Consider the following 22,360-nt stretch of genomic DNA (forward strand, 5'->3'; position numbering starts at 1 on the left):
AATTAAATGAGACACACAAATTATTTTTTTTTCAAATGTGTTGAACTTATTATGTATGAAAACTTACACATATAGAAACACTTTACCCTTTGTGTTTGGTCGTTCGGATAATGAATTGCTGTCGATTCATTTAATTAAAGACAACGATGTACCTGAACATGAATTTTATGTAAAAAGAAGCGTTGTATCATACAAAACAGTTATGAGTTCGTTTAATAACAAATGTATTAATTTGTTGATATGCAAATAGGAATATTTTGCAAATTATATTACTATTCCATCAACAAATATATATTGTGGAAAATGCAATCCACTAACTACATACCGTACAATTGAAGGACACCAGATAAAAAAACATCAACAACAAACAAGTATTGTCACAATTTGGAAATACTTTTTAAGACCATATACATTGAACGTCGTTCAGCTTTAAATGTTTAGCATGACATCGATTGAGAATTGTTGATGTTTTTTGGCATCAAGACTTGTTACTTAATCCTTTCGTTATTACAAATGTACAGGAATATAAAAAACATGATGTACAGTCATATTAGCATGAAGTATCGGTTCCGGGCGTTATTATTATGACAAGTTATTAGTTATAGTAATATAACTTGCTATGCGTAACTTAATAAAGTGAGTTGTTATAATTAAACATTTGAGACTGACTAAAGTTGATAATTGTAACTTAACATGCCCTTTGTAACCAACGACTTTTCTTTAAAATTTCGGAAAAAGTAGTTAGTTGTGTTATATTATAATTCATTTAGCTGACGGATTTTTTAAAATCTATTAATCTTCTATTAAGGGGTTTGAATTGTATTCATAAATATTAACAACTCATCAAATACAAATCGGGACATAAAGTATATAGCATGAAAATAAAAAGAAGAAGGGCATACAAGTATATGCATACTTGGACATTATGTATGTAGATAGATAAGTATCGATAATTCAATTGAATTTAAACATATTCATTTACAATTCAAGAGCTATATATGCGTTGTTAATATCAAATACTGAAATATTATCAAAACAACTACTACAGGCAAACTAAACTGTTCAAATTAAGAGGGAAACACGCGAAAAAGCCATCGTCCTTTCTGTGCACATACGATCATTATAATTGCACTTTATAATTAAAATAAAACGTTAAATCACCACTTGAAGGCAATGACTTTTACATCATTAAGAACAATGTCATGCATACTACTATTTTCTATTGACACTTATAAAATATACAATAGTATATACCAATTAAATCAACAGCTTTAAGTCGCACTAGACTTCGATCAAATTGTTCTGTTAAATCCTTAAACACACTTGCCTCAAAATGCGTCTATACGATTCTAAGAGGTTAATTAGTGTTTTTCATATTGTACAACTGAGAAGTAGCACTTATTGCGGCATTTGTTTTATACATATCAACTTCAAATCAACAATAAACATACCACGAATATTAAAATAAATTATTCTGGCGAATGGAAACTATTGGCTATTGAAGTGGTGTCGTCGTCGCGTCAAGTTTATTTTATTCGTCCAGTGGACAGCATATATAACCACTGACAGTCGATCTAGTGGTAAAAACTGCATGTACAATAATTTACTGCGACAGTAATGAAAAACATGTTTGTAAATTCAAATACGCTCTGTATAATGTAAGTTGTAACTACCTCTTCTTTAGATTAACATATACACATTTACCTTTTTTCTTGACTGATTACTGGATTAGAAACGCTTCTAATGAACGAGCCATCAATGGATGAATTTGATTGCAACGAATGAATGTATTGGCCCTCTTGTTACAGTTCATGTGCTATTGCAAGAGATTAGATTGTCAATCAAAATTATTAAAATACTACATAGTATGATGAAAAAGAGTATCACGAAAGTCAAGAAATCCACGGCCATTTAAGACTGCGTGAATCATGTCAGATGGACATGCATGGAACAATATTGTAAAGAAACACGCCGATTTTAAATAAATCTGTTTTCTGATGATCTTGCCTACAATACACGTGTATTCCTACGATAAAAGTATCACAATCCCTCTACTATTTATCGAAGAAGCCGTTAAATATAGACCACGAACATGATAACTTAGTTCGCTGGGTGAACAGTCAGTTATACGCGCTGAGGTTATGACCTATACAATCAAATAATTGTTACATAACACCGCTTGTATCTTTACCACTATGTTGGTTTTCCCCAGTCTCTTTACTACAGCGATGGAGGTTTCGCACGCTCTGGTTGGCTCGAGTGCTTTCAACTGCAACGGGTTTCCCAATAATTTCTTGAGTCGCTTTAGAGAATTCGACACAATTTAATTGCGTCCATGGTTTACATAGATTCTTCTAGAAATGACGAATTGGACAATCCATTGATCCTAATAATATTGACCGCTCTTGGTATAAATGCATATGTTTTGAAGATTGATATATTTAAATGTTAGTAAGCAATACCGAAACATACTTGTAAATCACGAACGAAATAAATCAGCCATGAAGAAGCTATTTTGTAAGTTTATATTAAAACTGGTATCAGAGATTTAATCATCTTGGTAAAAAAGTGAACAATATTACTTTAAATTGCTAAATGTAAACGTAAGCAGGAAGGTAATTTAGTAATTTATTGTGAGGGGATGGGCTTGACTTGTTTTGAAAATTAAAATAAATATTGCATACATTACATCATCGCATCTTGACATGTATTTGCTCGTTCTAAGGCTTCGTCATGTATAAGGGAATTCGTAGTCGTATTATTCAAAAAAGTTTTAATTTCATAAGAATACGCACAACAACGTAATGTCAGAATGTGTGCCGCATTTAGAAAATATTGCTAAATAAATGTTGGAATGCGTGTTTAGTTTCATCACTTGGTGAGTATTCAAAAATAAAATATGGACTGCTGAAAAACATCAAAAATACATTTTACAATGATACGATTGTCAGTCGAGGTTTATTCAGTTTCAATAAACAAATTGAAATGATCGAAACGAGGGCATTATTTGATTTGTCGTAATAAAACATGGAATATATTTGTATATTTGTTTAGGGCGATGTTTATGACTATTGATAGATATATTGACTAAACAGGCTATTCAATAATTACAGTTTAACATTCCAATAACATACGATTTTGTTTGATTGTCTTATTGATAATATGAAGAAATATCACTGATAAACGTAAATGTATTAACATTTTGTTTTTATTCAATGCGTTGAAAATGCTTAGTGAATCTTTCAGATGAGTACGTTGTGGTCCTTTGTGGACTGTTTTCATACCAGGGTTTGAACGCTGCCCCTTTGACAACAGAACAATATAGGTATGACGATAGTTTCTCGTCAAGTGACGTCAGTAGTAAGACGTCAGAAAGGGTCACCGAGTCAACGACAATGGCCCAAACAACGACCAGCCTGAGTTTAACGATTAATACATCGCAGCTTTCTGGCGTGTTCTTATCCATTGAGAGGCTACAGATGAGGGTTGACGAACAATTAAACAAACTGGTAAGGTAATTCTATATTGTGCTATCTCGTGTGCTGTTGATAATGTTAATATCTATTGACAGTTGGACATATATTTCATCATGTCCATTATGTCCCCTTTATAATTTTGCGTTTATTTCAAATTTAGTTATTGGTTCTTCAGTAAAACAAATAATGATGATGCTTGTCCTAAACACTCATGCACATATACAATAATTTGAAAATGAAACATATAGTATTTTTGTTTAATGTGTAGTCTAAATGGAATAAGAGACTAAATTCATTTTTTAGATTTAAACTTTTATTGTTGAAATGCATACGTATACAGGTGTACAAATTTGAACGTACACATGTACCAGAGTATGTATAAAACCGCGTGCCTTTAACAACACTGTGGAATTATTTATACTTTGCAGACGCTCGGTTCAAACGTTACCAGGCAGAACATTTACACATTAGAAGTCCAACAACAACGGCCGGTGTTAACGCCAGAATCGACGGAACACGCACGTCAGTGTGAAACACAGGTACGTTTCACATGATTCCCGGATTTCTAGATACAAAATGCGTATTAATTTGTATTTAAGTCAAAATATGATTATTGAGCTATATCATCGATTTTCACCACACATATGAAACACATTTGTATAAAACTTGTTAACTATTTTCCTTTGTATTTTAATGTTCAAAATTTCTTATGCTTGAAGAATTTCACATACCTATATTTTTTCTACTTTCACAAAAACAAGTCCGTTTGATGTCACTCAGCGACATAACCAATAACTTTTTATGCAATTTCACAAAGAAAACAAAGTCAACATATTTTTTGTTCATGGTTATAAGAAAGTACAATGACAACACTTGCGTGAATTCATTATCAAACCTTCATCGCTTTTATCAATACCACAGCATCATCATTAACACTACCACCACTATATTTATCAGCATCATCAGACGCCGCATTGCTACAACATCAAAGACAACAACCAAATACAAAAGCCGTCACAATCATCACGTGTTAGATATAAGTGTCACTTTTGTTGCCAGTCGTTCATAATGTAAATTCGCTTATATTTACCGCACAGACGTTGCTGGTGTCTATACGCAAGATGTACTATGAATTTGAACCGTGGTGTATCGAGATGGAGTCCTTCATTCCAGAGAAGATTGTTAGAAACTACCTATATCAGACACTGGACACTCTGGATAGCTTGGTGAGTGTCGTGTTGTATAGAAGTATTATGTAATTATTAAAGAATAACTGTCTTATATTTAAACGTTGGAAATTTGAATTGTCTATCAACAAAAAATAAACACTAATTTTAAAAAATAGAATCTCTTAAATAAAGTTTGGATAACTAGTCAACATAAAGTCTATACTTACAGATAATGAAAAGTAAAAATATGTATTTTCTACTCAATGCTTTATATTATTAAGTAGTCAAATTGGTAGTTTGCCGAATAACCGGTATGAACAATTTCAGGATGTCATTCATCTATTGAATAAATTAGTATATAACAATAAATCGGTGAAGGACCACACTAGTGATGGTGAAAACTCTTTGTCTGTGTTAAAACAAGTTCTGCATAGTCATACGTGTCTGTGATTCATCTAGCTAATTTAGATTAGTACTGTTGTGCTCTGATTTCATTATGTTAATATTGATGTATTTATGTATCATAGGGTGAGCATTTATTTCAATTATTCATTTTCTAGGTGGTTGATACAGGTTTTCACGCAAGCCCAGTAACTACAGAAAACACATACGACGTCCTTAAAACTCTGGCGTCATTGTACATACAAAGTGAGCGTGCAGCAGACGGTATTAAAATGTTATGGAGAACATGCTTTTAAAAGTGTAAAAGGGGGAGTAACTTCAAATGATAATTGTGCACAAATGAACGGATTGATGTTCTTGACATTATATTTTGATCTCATGTATTTTGAATTGTAAATTGTTCTTTTCATGTTATGTTTATGTTTTAATTGATATGGATTCACTTTTATTAATTTATTTTTATGTAAATAAATTGTGTTTATTTATGACGATGTTCATACTATTTAAATGCATATGCGAAAATACTCTAAATATTTATAACTCGCAACAGAAAGTTACATAGTTATATTTTTATATAAAGTTTACATATGTGTATCTTATACTGTGACTGTTATTTAACTAATTATTATATTAATTGTTGTATAATAGTTTTACCGTAAACATTTTATTATTGAATCAAACGTGTTGTTGAGATTATTGCATGCTATTTATAATATTTATTTGGACATCTTACATGTTTGTGAAATGAACGTATATATTTATTAATTGCTCATAAATGTACTTTTATAAATTGTGTGCCTTTATACTGTTTATTATATTTTTATTTTTATTTAATAAAAAAATTGGAAAAAATTGTTGTTGCAATGAACAATCTAGTGTTAATAAAATGGGATGGGAGCGAGGATTAATGTTAAATCACAGATCGAGGGTTTAGAGGGAAACTTTTGTTTCGGCTTACCGACAAGACCCAATAATAAGGCTCTAAACCCTCAAATATTTAGAAGTGTGTGATGTGAAAACATATTGAAAAGAAAGCGATTTAACCATATACTTGGAAAAAGTATAACTTAAACTTAAACGAAAATGATCCTACCAATGTCAACAATATGAAAGAAAGAGGGAAATGATAGCCCTAAACTAAGCATCTGATGTCAAATAGTAGAAATAAGCATGCATACATGCCTAGTTATTGCCAATATAAGCATTGTGACACTTGGAGTTTCATCAAGATTGAATAATAAATGTTGCTCAGTGGTGAGATTGTATTTCTTCAACTATACCTTTTGTTCTTAAGAGGTTAGATTGTATGTCATTAATTTGACCACATGACATAATTTTTTACACAAATTATTATCAAGAAAAAAAATATAACTAAGTTTGGTGAAGCGTTTAAAGAGGTTACACAGATTTTACAAGATTTGACAACGAGACGTCATTAGTGACCATACTTAACTCACATGCAAAACTTTCATAGATTTGGTCAAGATGAACATTTTAACCAAGAGACCGCCATCAAACATCCACCCCTATCAAATCTTGCATACAATATATGTGCACATACATAAACAAATATTTTATTTAAGAATATTGTATTAACATAAAGCAGTAATTCGAGATACAAAATGAGATGGTACAAACAGAACAAAATTACGTGTCAACATGTGTGATGAGCTTATTATTCATCAAACTGACAAAAACACAATCTTGAATGCAAAACAATGTAAGTGAGGGCACGATTTCACTGCTGGAAAGTAGTGGTACACTACTGTGGTAGTTATTTCTGCAAATAACTATTACAAACGCTCAGGAGCTTACAATGTGCCGCATATAAAAATGACAGACATACTGTATTGATGTTGAGAGTTGAGTGTAAAACTGTTGAAATTCTTACCGCTGCTTCGCGTCTGTAAATTGGAATCCTAACACCTGCTTTACGTCTATAAATTGGAATCCTAACCCCTGCTTCGCGTCTGTAAACTGGAATCCTAACCCCTGCTTTGTGTCTGTATATTGGAATCCTTATCCCTCCTTCGGGTCTGTAAATTGGAATCCTAACCCCTGCATGGTGTTTGTATATATAATCCTAACACCTGCTTCGTGTCTGTAAATTGGAATCCTAACCCCTGTTTCGCGATTGTAAATTGGAATCCTAACCCCTGTTTCGCCTGTTAATTGGAATCCTAACCCCTGCTTTTCGCCTGTAAATTGGAATCTGAACAACTGCTTCGCGCCTGTAAATTGGAATTTTAACCCCTTCTTCTAGCCTGTAAATTTGAATCCGAATCCCTGCTTCGCGCCTGTAAATTGGAATCCGAACCCCTGCTCGTGTCTATAAATTGGAATCCTTAACCCTGCTTCGCGTTGAAAATTGGAATCCTGATCCCTACTTCGTGTCTGTAAATTGGAATCCTAACCGCTGCTTCGCGGCTAAAAATTGGAATCCTAACCCCTGCTTCGTGTCTGTAAATTGGAATCCTAACCCCTGCTTTGTGTCTGTAAATTGGAATCCTTACTCCTGATTCGTGTATGTAAATTTGAATCCTAACCCCTGCTACGTGTCGATAAATTGGAATCCTAACCCCTGCTTTGTGTCTGTAAATTGAAATCCTAACCCCTGCTTCGTGTCTGTAAATTGAAATCCTAACCCCTGCTTCGTGTCTATAAATTGGAATCCTAAACTCTGCTTCGCGTCTGAAAATTGGAATCCTAACCCCTACTTCGTGTCTGTAAATTGGAATCCTAACCGCTGCTTCGCGTCTAAAAATTGGAATCCTAACCCCTTCTTCGTGTCTGTAAATTGGAATCCTAACCCATGCTTTGTGTCTGTAAATTGGAATCCTAACTCCTGATTCGTGTATGTAAATTTGAATCCTAACCCCTGCTACGTGTCGATAAATTGGAATCCAAACCCCTGCTTCGTGTCTGAAAATTAGATTCCTAACCCCTGCTTCGCGTGTATAAATTGGAATCCTAACCACTGCTTCGTGTTTGTAAATTCGAATCCCTACCCCTGCTTTATGTCTGTAAATTGGAATCCTTATCCCTGCTTCACATATGAAAATTGAAATCCTAACCCCTGCTTTGTGTCTGTAAATTGGTATCCCAACTCCTTCTTAGTTTCTGTAAATTGGAATCCTAACCCCTCCTTCGTGCATGTAAATTGAAATCCTAACACCTGCTTCGCGTCTGTAAATTGGACTCCTAACCCCTGCTTCTTGTCTGTAAATTGGAATCCTAACCCATGCTTTGTGTCTGTAAATTGGAATCCTAACCCCTGCTTCGTTACTATAAATTGGAATCCAAGCCCCTGCATCGTGTAATTATATTCAATCCTAAACCCTGCTTTGTGCGTGTTAATTGGAATCCTAAACCCTGCTTCGCGTCTGTTAATTGGAATCCTAACCCCTCCTTCGTGTCTGTAAATTGGAATCCTAACATCTGCTTTGTGTCTGTAAATGGGATTCCTTACCCCTGCTTCGTGTCTTTAAATTGGAATCCTAACCCCTGCTTCATGTCTGTAAATTGTAATCCTAATCCCTGCATCGTGTTTGTAAATTTAATACCAACTCCTGCTTCGTGTCTGTAAATTGGAATCCTAACTCCTGAATGGCGTCTGTAAATTGGAATCCTTACCCCTGCTTCGTGTCTGTTTATTGGAACCCTAACCCACGCTTCGTGTCTGTAAATTGAAATTCTAACCCCTGATTTGCGTCTGAAAATTGGAATCCCTACCCCTTCTTCGTGTCTGTAAATTGGAATCCTAACCCCTGCCTCTTGTCTGTAAATTGGAATCCTAACAACTTCTTTGTGTCTGTAAATTGAAATCCTAACCCCTGCTTCTCGCATGTAAATTGGAATCCGAACCACTGCTTCGCGCATCTTAATTGGAATCCTAACCCTTGCATCGTGTCTCTAAATTAGAATCCTAACCGCTGCTTCGCGTCTGAAAATTGGAATCCTAACCCCTTCTTCGTGTCTGTAAATTGGAATCCTATCCGATGCTTTGCGTCTGAAAATTGGAATCCTAACCCCTGCTTCGTGTCTGTAAGTTTGAACCCAAACCACTGCAGCGATCTGCCAATTGGAATCCTAACCCCTGCTTCATGTTGGTGAATTGGAATCCTAACCCCTGCTTCGTGTCTGAAAATTAAGAAACCTAACACCTGTTTCGCGTCTGTAAATTGGAATCCTAACCCCTGCTTCGTGTCGGTAAGTTTGAACCCAAACCCCCCTGCACCAATCTGCCAATTGGAATCCTAACTCCTGCTTCGTGTTGGTTAATTGGAATTCTTACCCCTGCTTCGTGTCTGAAAATAATTATGAATCCTAACACCTGCTTTGCGTCTGTATATTGGAATCCTAACTACTGCTTCGTGTCTGTAAATTGGAATCCTAACCTTTGCTTCGCGTCTGTAATATGGAATCCTTTACCCTGCTTCGCGTCTGGAAATTGAAATCCTAACCCCTGCTTCGCGTCTGAAAATTAAAATCCTAACCTCTTTGTGAATTGGAATTTTAACACCTGCACCGTGTCTGCAAACTTGAATCCTAAACCCTGCTGCGTGTCTGTAATTTGGAATCTTTACCCCTGCATCGTATCTGTAATTTAGAATCTTTACCCCTGCATCGTGTCTGTAAATTGGAATCTCAACCCCTGCCCCGTTTATATCATTTGAAATCCTAAAATCTGCATCGTGTCAGCATATTGGAATCTTTACCCCAGCACTAGGTACGTAATTTGGATTCATTTACCCTGCAATGTGAGTGAATTTTAAAATCTTTACCCATGCACTGTGTCTGTAATTCGGAATGCTAAACCCTGCACTGTGTCTGTAAATAAGAATGCTAACCCCTGCATCGTGTCTGTTAATTTGCATGCTAACACGTATATCTTGCCTTGAAATTTGCAGGCTAACTCCTGTACCGTGTCTATATTTTGGAATGCTAGCCCCTTTACCGTGTCTGTAAATTTGAATGCTAACAACTATACCATGAAGTTTTAAAATAACGGGTACTGGGTAATTGAATTGCCATTAATGCTGATGAAAGATAAGATTTAAATCAGGGGTGAAATTTTGAAGGTATGCGCATTTGAGAATTTAAAGATATTTTGTTGTTGTTGTTTTTTTTGTTTGTTTTTTTTTTTGGGGGGGGGGGGTGGGTGGGTTAAGGAAACAAATGAACATGTAAAAAGGAGGCATATGCATCATACAGTTATCACACATGAAAAACATTTAAGGAATTTGAATAATTATATACACAGTATTGTGTGTTTACTTATTTGGACAAGTGTATACTTGTTTGCATTCTTCGTGCAAATATGTCCAAACGGAAATTATTTTTGACTTCATGTAGTAAAGCACACAAAAGGATATGAAAAAAATAACTCCATGTGTTTTATCAGTTAAAAATTAAACAGGTTAGGTGGGAATAAGTACATATGTTAATCAGAACGATACTGCTATTTAGGGGTTACAATTGATCAAAATTTGTCTTTTACTTCTATGGCAGAGTCAGTCATGAAGAAGGCCAATGCAAGGTTAAAGTTTTTATATCGAAAAAAGGAATTTTTATCCACAGATACTAGAAGGCTTCTAGTAATGTCTTTAATTCAGTGCCACTTTGACTTCAGATGCTCTGTTTGGTACACTGGTTTAACTCAATTGTTAAAAACAAGTTACAAGTCACCCAAAATAAACTTATCAGGTTCATATTAAATTTACATCCTAGTTCTCACATAGGTAAATAACACTTTACTAGACTTAACTTGTTGCCTATTGAAAGTCGAGTAAACCATATCACACTTTGTCATGTTTTTAAAATTAGCTCTAAGTTGACTCCGCTATATATGGGAGATAATTTTACTCCAGTCAGTAATATTCACAATAAGAATACTAGGTTCAGAGTTAGAACACAGTCAGACTCACCTACTACCGATCTTAACATGCATGATTGCAATAGGTATGCTATTCCAAGGGTCAAGGGTTCTGGCAAAAAGTCATTTGCTTTCAATGGGTGTACTCTCTGGAACTCTCTTCCTCAGCATATCAGAGATGCCAAAAGTATGTCATCTTTTAAACACAGTGTTAGGGAGCATTTTTCAAGCCAGGTAGGTTTTTAATATGCATCTCTTTAAGATTTCTTACTGTTGATTTAATTTGAATGTTAATATAGATAGATTTATTGTGTCTTATCTAGTTGCTGTATGATTATTCTTTAGCATGGCAAATAATTTTATGTTAATTTTTAAACACTTAAATTGTGATAACTTCTTAATAATGTCTAGTCTAGAACTTATCAGAATATATTCTATGCATTTAGGTTAGTGTAACTTAAATATGTCATATGTCTTTCATTATTATTTACTGTGATATTACTATATACTGTGATATAAAACGTTGTCTCCTATGTCATACAATATTATAACTAAAGGACCACAATGGTAATAAGGGTTTAATTGCAAACCCTTTGTTGTGCAATCGTTAACGTATAATGTTGATTGACATGGCTTTGTTTATACATGCAGGTTGTTTTTATTACTTATTGTGTGTATATAACATGCTGTTATGTAAATCTATGCATTTTATGTTGAAATAAATATATCTATCTATCTTCTTCTTAACATGCGTTTATTACTAAAGATTACTCTTTAAAATGTCGGAAAATGGTAGTAAGTTGTTTAATAATACACTCAACTGTCTTCGCAATAGATTTAGCAATTTAGCAAATTCTTAGGCTTTGTCAACGAAAATTATTTTGTTTTATATCCTTATGTTGCGGAGGGGGGGGGGGGGGTTATTCACAATTATTTATAAATATTAAAAATACATGTAAATACAATCAGGAATTTAGCAGGCAAAAGAGTGTGAATAAGGACAAACATATAAGTCCGCGATTTGGAGTTCTGAAAATAAGCAATCGAGAATCAGACGGGATCGAAAGATATACAGTTACATTAAGCTAGAGCTATATATGCTTACTAATATAAAATGATAAAATCAGTACACGCAAACACGTTAAAACGACATTTCCTTTTTGTGCATGGACCTTTTATGGAATTGCAATTTTAACGATTATTCTCCACTTGATGACCATTGTTTTTTATTGCGGAACAATGGTCTCCCATACAATTAATTTTCAATGGATACTCATGACAATATACATAGCATTGACCAATTAAATCAACCGCTTAAATACGTGCTGAGCTTCGAATGAATGGCTTTGTTCAATGTCCTTGAACATACATGTGTTACGGAAGCTGTCATGCTATCCTACGAGGTTAATCTACTTGATTTTGCAAAATTGATTGGGGCCATTGTTTCATGCATATGAACTCAAAATCAACGATTTAATTTTTTTAAACCACAACATTTAAAAATGATCATCGATAATAAGTTATCATGGACGAGTGGAAATAATGGCTATTGAAGCGTTTTGGCGTCTTGGCAAGTTTATTTTATTTGTGAAGCGGACAGTATATTGTCGATCAAGTGGTAACGCATGTAGAATAATAAGCTATATTAGTTATTAATAACATGTATGTAAATTAATACAGATACGGCGCAGTGTAAGTTATAACTACCTCTGCGTTACATAAACAAGTATAACAATACTTATCGGATGATAAATAACTGCAAATAACGAAAACGGATCGAATGAATTTCGCATCAAAAATGAATTAATTGGCCTACTTGAAATGTGCTGCGCTGTAGATGAGTGTAGATTGTCAATCGAAATGTATAAAATACTGCAGAAATGATGACGAAGAGTATCATTGAAGTCAAGAATTCCACATTAATTTATGACTGCATTCATCGATGGTGTCTGATGAAAAGTTACGGAACGCGTTTGTAAGAAAAGAATTAAGATTTTAAATTGATCAGTTTTTTTCCGATGGTCTCGCCGAAAATACACGCTTACTCTTTCGAGAAAAGTAACACGATCGCTTTAATACTTGTTGGTGCAGCCGTTAAATATAGTAAATGAATATGATAACTTACTTAAATGGGTTAAAAGCCCATAATATGTCATAAGGTAATGACCATAACAATCAAATAATTGTTACATGACACCGCTTGTATCCAATCTCCACGCAGAGTTGTCGTTCCTTGCTCTCACATACAACTCTGCGAAAGGCTCAGCCCTCCATTTTGTCTATAAAATAGATAAAACCGAACAAACGCATTCAACGTATATTTGATTGGATATTTAAGATCGCATATCTTCAACATAACATATAATTGTATTTCTTTGTCCAAAACAAGCACACATACCCACACCTAAAAATGAAAATGATGCATGTAGTCTTTATAGTCTTTATTTATGCGTAACCTTAATGGAAAAAATAATATACACATTCCTCTTTTTTATTTGAATAAATATGAATGTATTATGCATATATTTACCGTTGTAAGAACGTTTTGACATAATTATTTATAAAAAAAAAAATATCAAGCGGTCTTGTTGTGTAGGGACATTTGAACGTGCCTGTAACACCATTCCTGGTATTATTTATAATTTACAGACGCTCGGTTCAAACGTTACTATGCAGAACATTCACACGATTAACGTCCAACAACAACGGCCGGTGTTAACACCGGAATAGACGGAATACGCACGTCAGTGTAAAACACGGGTACGTTGCACATGTTTCCCGGAATTCTACATAGAACATTGATGATGTATTACAGGTGTAATGTATTAAACTATTTTTCTCATAAGATGCGGGGATTTTTTCACCACACCTATGAAACACATTTGTATAAAACCCATCAAATATATTCATGTGTATGTTAACGTTCAAAATGACGTATGCTCAAAGAATTTCAATCCCTATATATTTACTATTTTCACAAGTACAACGTCCATATGATGTCACTCAGTGACACGCCCAAAACCCATTAATGAAATGTCACACATTTTCTCAAAAAACAAAGTAAATATATGAACGAGTTGTGTAATGTTTCGCAATAGACGATGTTTCATTCATAAAAAGTCCGACCTTGCAACTTATGCGAATTCAGGCGCAACGGATTAAAATTACATGTATACACCACTGTGTCAGTCCGATACATTTCTATCTCTTCCGATTGAAACTGAAAGCGAGCTGGATAGATTCTTATGTTGATAAAAGTGCTTTACAAATAACAACACTTATTACCAACCTTATTGTTTTAATAATTATACAAAAAAAGTAATAAAAATAATAATTAAATAATAATATCAATCAATATAATAATAATAATAATAATAATAATAATAATCACAATAATCATAATTATAATAATCATAATAATATATGTAATAATAATAGCTATTATTCTTAAAAGGTCGTTTAGTTCAATTGTATATTAGAAACGTGATTATATAGTCCAACCCCAGTTATATTTTTATATTAAATAAAGTGCTAAAAAACGATAGATTTCTTAAGTTTATTATTTTTCCTTTTATGTACGTGTTAATTGAAATGCATGTAAAATATTGAGTGAATTTGTATGCAATGGGTATGTTAACTTTTCTTTAATATTCATTATTTATCACATTTATTGGTAAACTAATTGGTATTAGTTTATTGTTCTTCAGCCAAATATTTGCGCATGAAAAATCAATATGAAGGTCTTTTACCATTTTTGATGGACCTTAATGTATCATTATTTACAACAGTGTATTCTACATTAATATATAGTGAGTATCTTATTTCATTGACCAATATACAAGTAACAAGAGGATATTTGATCATGATATTTTAAATTGTATCTGTTTATATGTACTTTACTTTTTTGTAGTTTACAATGAAATGTTTCATACATAATTGGTAATGCTAGTTACCGTTATATTTTTTTAACAGGATACTGAAATATGATTTCAGTTCACACATGTACAATTTATTCCTGATAACAATAACTTAATAATATATATGTTTTATATTTACTGTACCGTAAATATGTACTGCCGAATCAAACGTGGTATTGAGGTTATTGTATGGTATTTGAAATATTTATTTAGAAAGCAAACATATTTCTCAAATTCACTTTTATATTTATTAATACTTCATAACCATTTTATTATTTATTGTGTACCTTTATACTGTTAAATATAATCTTTTTTATTTAATAAAACGGAAAAAAATGGGGAGGGAAGAAGGATAAAGGTTAAATCACAGATCGAGAGTTGAACGTCAAACTTTTGTTTCTGCGTACATTTCTGTATGAGACACAATAATTTGGCTCTCAATCCTTAAGATTTAGATGTGTGTGATGTTTGACCTCATTACCTAGTATTTACGCCTCCCAATTATAATCGTGATTGATTGTTCGGTAGCATAACGTAGATGTACATGTATATGTAGTGTTTTAACACAATTTTTGTCAAGATAAATAATATAACTATGTTTAATCAAGGTTGATAAAACGTTTATGGTGGTAACAATATTTTTAAAGATTTGACCACGAGGCCTTATTATTGGTTGTACTTAACTTAAATTTCCTAGATTTTGTAAGGATGAACATTTTGACCAAGAGACCGCCAAAAATTATCCACCCTATTAAATTTTTCATCAAATATATGTGCACTTACATAAACAATTGTGTAATATATGTATATAATCTTATAAGACCGTATTAACTTAAAGTAATAATTCGAGATACAAGATGATATGATGATGACAAAAATATAATTAAGTGTCATCATATGTGATGAACTTATTATTAATCAAAACTTAAAAAAAAATGGAATACACTGCAATTCAAGAGAGGGCACGATTACACTGCTGAAAATACTGCTTGTGTTCAACTTTATAAAACACATTTTTTAAATATTTTTTATAACATTTTATTACCAGTGCATCGAATAAAATAAGGTAGTAATTGCTACTATGAGAACATAGCCTTTAAGTACAAACGCTCTGACGCTAACAATGTGCCAAATATACATAAGTACAGATAAACTGTATTTATGTCAATAGTTGAGTATGAAACTGTTGCATCCTTTAAGGCTTTTTATAGCGATATAATTGGTTTACGCTGAACATTGTTGCAAAATGCATTGCTGTATCCATTTTAATGAAAACCGAATCCGAATTGTGTTTACCCGATTCTTCACAAAATAGAAAGTCATTTGAATTACATGTAAATATAAATCTGATACTAAAATTCCATGCATTTATTCGGGTCTACTGCCGGGAAATTATTTTCAAATTTTATTTCATGCTTACAAAGGCCAGCTAAGGTGAAAGCTGGTTCATAAGATACGCCAAAACATGAAAAACAAATAGCCGGAGTAGCATTCGAAGTATATCCGATGTACAATTGGTCGCTATCAAACTTGAGTGGAACTTATTGACATCATGGCACAGTCTTTGTGCCATTTAACTTGAGCACAAAGACTATTCTGCCTTATCATCAGACAGCACATTTCAAAGAAATTGATAAAATAAAGAAACGTCCCAAACGGCACTTAATCCATAAATATTATAATAAAGTTGTATCATTTTCGCGAGGCTTTTGCAGTTTTTAAAAAGCATATTATTCATGCAGATAAAGCTTGCAGATTTCAAGTTGTTTTCAGAATGTGAACATTGATTATATTTCTAAAGCGGAAAAATTAAGACGATTGAAGCAGGCATGTCGACATTTTACCCAATATTATAACTATTAAATATAAAACTGTAAAAAAAGAACCGATTCTTAGCAGCAATATACAAATGTAATAATTCTTTAATTTGGAAAAAAATGACATGATCATGTTAATACCTAAACCAATAATTATAATAACATATATTAACATATATTGTTTATTTGACTTATTTGTGTGAACAGGAGTTCTAACCACTGCACCGCGTATGTAAATTGGAATCCTAACCCCATAAACTGTCTCTTAAATTTTGAGAACTGTGCAGAGTCTGTAATTTGGAGAGCTTACCCATGCAACATGTCTGTAATTTGAGGACCTTACCCCTGCACGGTGTCTGTTATATGGAGACCTAACTCATGCACGGTGTCTACAATTTGGAATCTTTACCCTTGCAACGTGTCGATAATTGGAATCCTTCCTCCTGCACAGTGTATGTAAATTGGAATCCTGGTAATTTGGAATTTTTACTATTCTTACTCCTGCACTCTGTGTGTGTAATTCGGAATTCTTACCCCTACACAGGGTCTGTAATTTGGAATGCCTACACCTGCACGGTGGCTAAAAACGGAATGCTGACCCCTGCATCATGTCTGTAAATTGGAATCCTAAAACTCTACATCGTGTTTGTGAATGGCAATCCAACTCATGCACCGTGTCTGTAAATTGGAATCCTAACCAATGCACCATTTCTGTCTTGTATATTTGAATGCTAATCTCTGTATGATGAAGGTAGTGTAATAAAGGGATTGGGGTAATTGAAATGCAATTAATCCCGACCGCAAATTTGATGCAAATAAGGGGGTGAAGGTAGGTACAATTGAGTTTTTTATTATACATTTTTTAAGGGAAGGGGGTGAAGACAAAATTAAGCATGAATGTATATCTTTAGGGATTTTTTTCCAGACTTCGTGTAGTAATCACACGCATTATAGGTCAATCAATTTTGAATTTAAAAGGTTATGTCGAAATATTGTAAATGTACATCAGAAATACTACTTGAAAAGATTAAGGTTCACATAGCATGCGTTTGTTAGTCACGATTCTTCTTTTCAATTTCGGAGATTTAGAAGTAGTCTATAAATAATACAATTAACTGTCTTTAGCAATAGAGCAGACGGAAATTATTTTGTTTTATGTCATTATGTTAAGGGGATGGGGAATTCAATATACAAATTAAATTGGTTCATAATACAATTTGTTAATTTTATAATTTTTCCAGTCCATCCATAGTGTCTCCCCATCTTGAATAACTCCAGAGTTAGTAGAGGTTTAGTAGGAAATCCCTCCCCCCCCCCCCTATTGTATTGCTTGACAGTAAGGAGACGCTTTGTAGGAAATTCCCTCATTGTATAGCTCAAGTGTCTGTAGACGTTTAGTAGGAAATACCCCCATGGTAAAGCTCCAGAGTTAGTAGAGGTTTAGTAGGATATCCCTCATGTTATAGCTTATGGAAAAGCTGCAGAGTTAGAAGAGGTTTAGTAGGAAATCCACTCATGGAAAAGCTCCGGAGTTTATAGAGGTTTAGCCGGAAATCCCCTCATGATACAGCTCAAGAGTAAGAAGTGGTTAAGTAGGAAATCCCCTAATGGTATAGCTCCAGACTTAGTAGATGTTTAGTAGAAAATGCCCTCATGGAAAAGCTCCACATTTAGTAGAGCTTTAGTAGAAAATCCATTCATTTAAAAGCTACAGAGTTAATAGAGGTTTAGTAGGAAATGCCCTCATGGTAAGGCTCAAGAGTATGTAGAGGTTTAGTAGGAAATGCCCTCATGGTAAAGCTCCAGAGTTAGAAGTGGTTTAGTTGGAAATCCCCTCATGGTATAGCTCCAGATTTAGTAGAGGTTAGGTAGGAAATCCGTTCATGAAATAGCTCCAGAGTTAGTAAAGGTTTGTAGGAAATCCCGTCATGGTAAATAACTACCGTAAAGCTCCAGAGTTAGTAGAGATTTAGTTGGAAATCCCCTAATGATATAGCTCATGTGTTTGTAGAATCTTGGTTGGAAATCCCGTCATTTTATACCTTTAGAGTTAGCAGAGGTTCAGTATGAAATCCCCTCATGATAAAGCTTTAGAGTTAGTAGATGTTTAGTAGGAAATCCCCTCATGGTATAGCTCAAGAGCTGGTAGATGCTTGGAAGGAAAACCCCGAAGGGTATCCTTGCATGACTCTAGAGTAAAAAGAGATACATCATTAAATGCCCTGCATCAATGACACCAAGCTTACAGGAAGTACAGTTGAAGGAAAAGTAGAAAATCCCTCCTTTTTATTGACTTCTTAACCAGCAGTGGTCTGGTTGGAGGAGGGGACTTATTAAAAAGAATCGTCCATGTATGACTGCAGAGTTAGTACACGTGGAGAAGGAAACCCCCTACCTCCAATAAAACCAATTTTAGTACAGGTCTAGAACACAATCCCATTCAGTGTATACTTCCTGATTCAGTTCAGGTCCAGTAGAACATCATATTTATTTTCTGAATCTATAGTTATTATAGAACGTACAGAAATCCCCACATATTTATCATATTTAGTATGTTAAACTGCATGATATATAGGGACATCTTTGCCGTTTTTAACGGTTTAACCGATAATACTACTAAAAAATGCCTATGCCAATGCTATAATTTCTACTGCTACTAGTGCTACCATTACTTCTGCTGCTAGTGCTTCTTCTTATACAGATGTTTGCTTCTACTGCATGACTTCTAATACTTCTACCACTGCCACCACCACATTGGGCATACGTATCAAAATACGCATTTTAGTCGAAAACGTGTTTTGCACATGCTTTATTTTATAAATATTACATATCTTACAGGGTGACAGTATATTTGTCAACTTGAGGAAATACTGTCACCCTGTCAGACATGTAATATTTATTTTATTATACCGAAAAAAAAATATTCAAATATGAACAATTTATGTGAACCTTGAACAATTTTAATATTCAATAAAATCGTTTACTGGCAATATTGCTTGTCATTTTTTTACAATTTACGTCAGATTGACAGATTTGGTCGTCTGTTTACAACGGAAATGCAAAACTGCGTACTGCGCATGCGCGAATGGGAAAGTTTAATTTTTTACCATTCCGCACGTGATTGCTAAGGTAGCTGGCGACAGTAATTTTTTAGCGGGCGACAGTATATATTGGACAGTAAATTTTTTCGCTGGGTCTGACTAAATTTCTATGTAACGATGGCCTATGGGAGTTTAGCATTTTGAATAAAAGTGAGGTATAATTAAAAAAGATATCACACCATACAGTTCGGTTTAAAGGGTACTTAGTTGTCTGAAATTAAAACTACACATTTTTGGCATAAACGCATGTTCCGCGAACGTAGAGCAGGAGAATTTGAATAATACGGATTTTTTTCCGAACGCAATAGTATTATTTGGCTTATAAAGTATGGTTTCTGTAGTGTTCTAATATTTCACGGTTATCGTTTGATCCTGATCTGATGTAAATCAAACTAAAAAATGACTCATAAAATTTAGGTATTAAACCAGCAAATAAAACAATAATTTGTCTGATGAAACGTTCCGCAATGTGGTAGCCCAACGTTTGCCAGCTTCCTATTTTGTGTTAACCTTGAACCATTAACTAACGTGTTACCTATCGTATCGGTATGTAGATTATAGTATGAATTCGTCTATTCCTTGTCATCAGTTAATGTTAAACGTATCTGGTTTACCAACAGCGAGGAAGACATAAATTATTATGTGTTGCTCAAGTAACATATTTCAATTTACGAATGGCGATGGTGATACTCATACTAAATGCTGTAACGACGAAGATGATGAATTATGATTTATTTGGAAAAGTATGAAAACGATGAAGCGACAATGATAATGATGATAAACAGATGGGTTTGGCAATAACGATATCGCAGATATCAGCAATCATTAAGTAGACTGACAGAAAAAACAAACAGTTTCCTATCAAAGAGACGTAGAGTAAAGCGGTTATCTTGCGCTATATTGCACCGCTCATGTTAATGGAAGTTTTATATCATGCATACACTTGCTTATGTAATTAAGATATTTAAATAAAAATACAATATGGAAAAACCGCACGTATATGTCAATTTAGTTAATTAGACCTGTATGTGTGTTTTCAGAGTTAACGAGTGAGAGCTCAATGCATTCCGCATAATGTTATGGAGAATATAAGGAGTTCAACCATATTTGCATGTCAATTATTCTGATATTTTTGTGAAAATGAACTTTTGACATATAACATTTTAATAATAATAATAATAAATTTATTTCATGAAGAATTCATATTAAGAAATAATTTATTTTTTACAATGTGGTTCATATAATACAAACAACAATACATACTAAAGCATATAATAATAAAAATTTCTGAGAATACCGAGATAGCATATATGAATGAATGCAATTAGGAATGTGGTCGGGAATATATGCTCTTCACGATTTCATATCTTATTTAACTATGAACCATGCATTTAAAATGAAAATTCCAAATGCATTAAAAAGTATATAATTCATAGATTTTTGGTCTCTACTATATGGATTTAATTCATTCACCAATCGTTATCATGCGCGTGTTAAGTAACTAATTTTGTTAAAGTGACGTCTGAATCCAATTTTCGACTTCTCGATAGGCCCATCCAACCCTTCATAGCATGTCAATTTACGTTGACATACGCAGTACTTCGATACATGGTCTGCCAAGTATACTCTCGTGCTTACTTAGAGTACCCTGTAAAATAAAACATATATGATGCAAACGAAATATAAAGGCAATATTCATATATGTGTGCATTTAAATCTGGCACGTGTTACACTGCTCTGGTTGTTTTAAACTTGCACATACATGATACTCATGAAGAGCTCCTGAGTTTGTTTTTAATACGTGAGGAGGTAAATGCCAGTTTTTAATATATACATATAGAAGTACATGTGCACACATGTATATACATACATGTATACGCATCGCTCTTGGAGAACGTGGTTTTATGCATATGCATAAAGTTCTGTCCCAATTAGCCTGTGCAGTAAACACAGGTTTATCAGTGACACACATTCCGATTTTATTGTTTCGTATCGTTGAAACGAAGTCTCCTCTACGCACATGATTTAAAACCCGTTTTTCCCATAGCGTGGTTTGAATATGAATCTGCGTAAGATATATGGCATATTATTTATGCTGTATCGTTTTCTGAAAACATGCATCATATCATCATGACTCATGTATCTTTTGTTGTCCGACTATAATCAAAACTGCGGCAGAAAGTTAACGCATTGCTCATGGACAGTAAATACGAATGTGTTTAACTGACTTCGTATGAATGTCATTATATGTGTCTTGTTCTGTGAAAGCTTGTCATAATGCATGTGCGTAAAGTGTCGTCCCAGATTAGCCTGTTATAATTGTTACATGACACCGCTTGTATCCAATCTCCACGCAGAGTTGTCGTTCCTTGCTCTCACATACAACTCTGCGAAAGGCTCAGCCCTCCATTTTGTCTATAAAATAGATAAAACCGAACAAACGCATTCAACGTATATTTGATTGGATATTTAAGATCGCATATCTTCAACATAACATATAATTGTATTTCTTTGTCCAAAACAAGCACACATACCCACACCTAAAAATGAAAATGATGCATGTAGTCTTTATAGTCTTTATTTATGCGTAACCTTAATGGAAA

General features: G+C 33.7%; 1 protein-coding gene across 1 annotated transcript in view; it reads left to right on the forward strand.

Annotated features, from left to right (window-relative positions):
• Positions 1 to 2,461: 2,461 nt before the first annotated feature.
• Positions 2,462 to 22,360, forward strand: part of LOC127876725 (uncharacterized) — a 34,976-nt gene continuing 15,077 nt past the window's right edge. The window contains exons 1-4 of the mRNA XM_052422187.1: positions 2,462 to 2,517; positions 3,247 to 3,509; positions 3,905 to 4,015; positions 4,574 to 4,702. Coding sequence (XP_052278147.1) covers positions 2,502 to 2,517; positions 3,247 to 3,509; positions 3,905 to 4,015; positions 4,574 to 4,702 — 519 coding nt within the window. The 5' untranslated portion in view covers positions 2,462 to 2,501. The remainder of the gene's footprint in view (positions 2,518 to 3,246; positions 3,510 to 3,904; positions 4,016 to 4,573; positions 4,703 to 22,360) is intronic.

This window comes from Dreissena polymorpha, chromosome 1 (assembly GCF_020536995.1).
Source record: "Dreissena polymorpha isolate Duluth1 chromosome 1, UMN_Dpol_1.0, whole genome shotgun sequence".
Taxonomy (NCBI): domain Eukaryota; kingdom Metazoa; phylum Mollusca; class Bivalvia; order Myida; family Dreissenidae; genus Dreissena; species Dreissena polymorpha.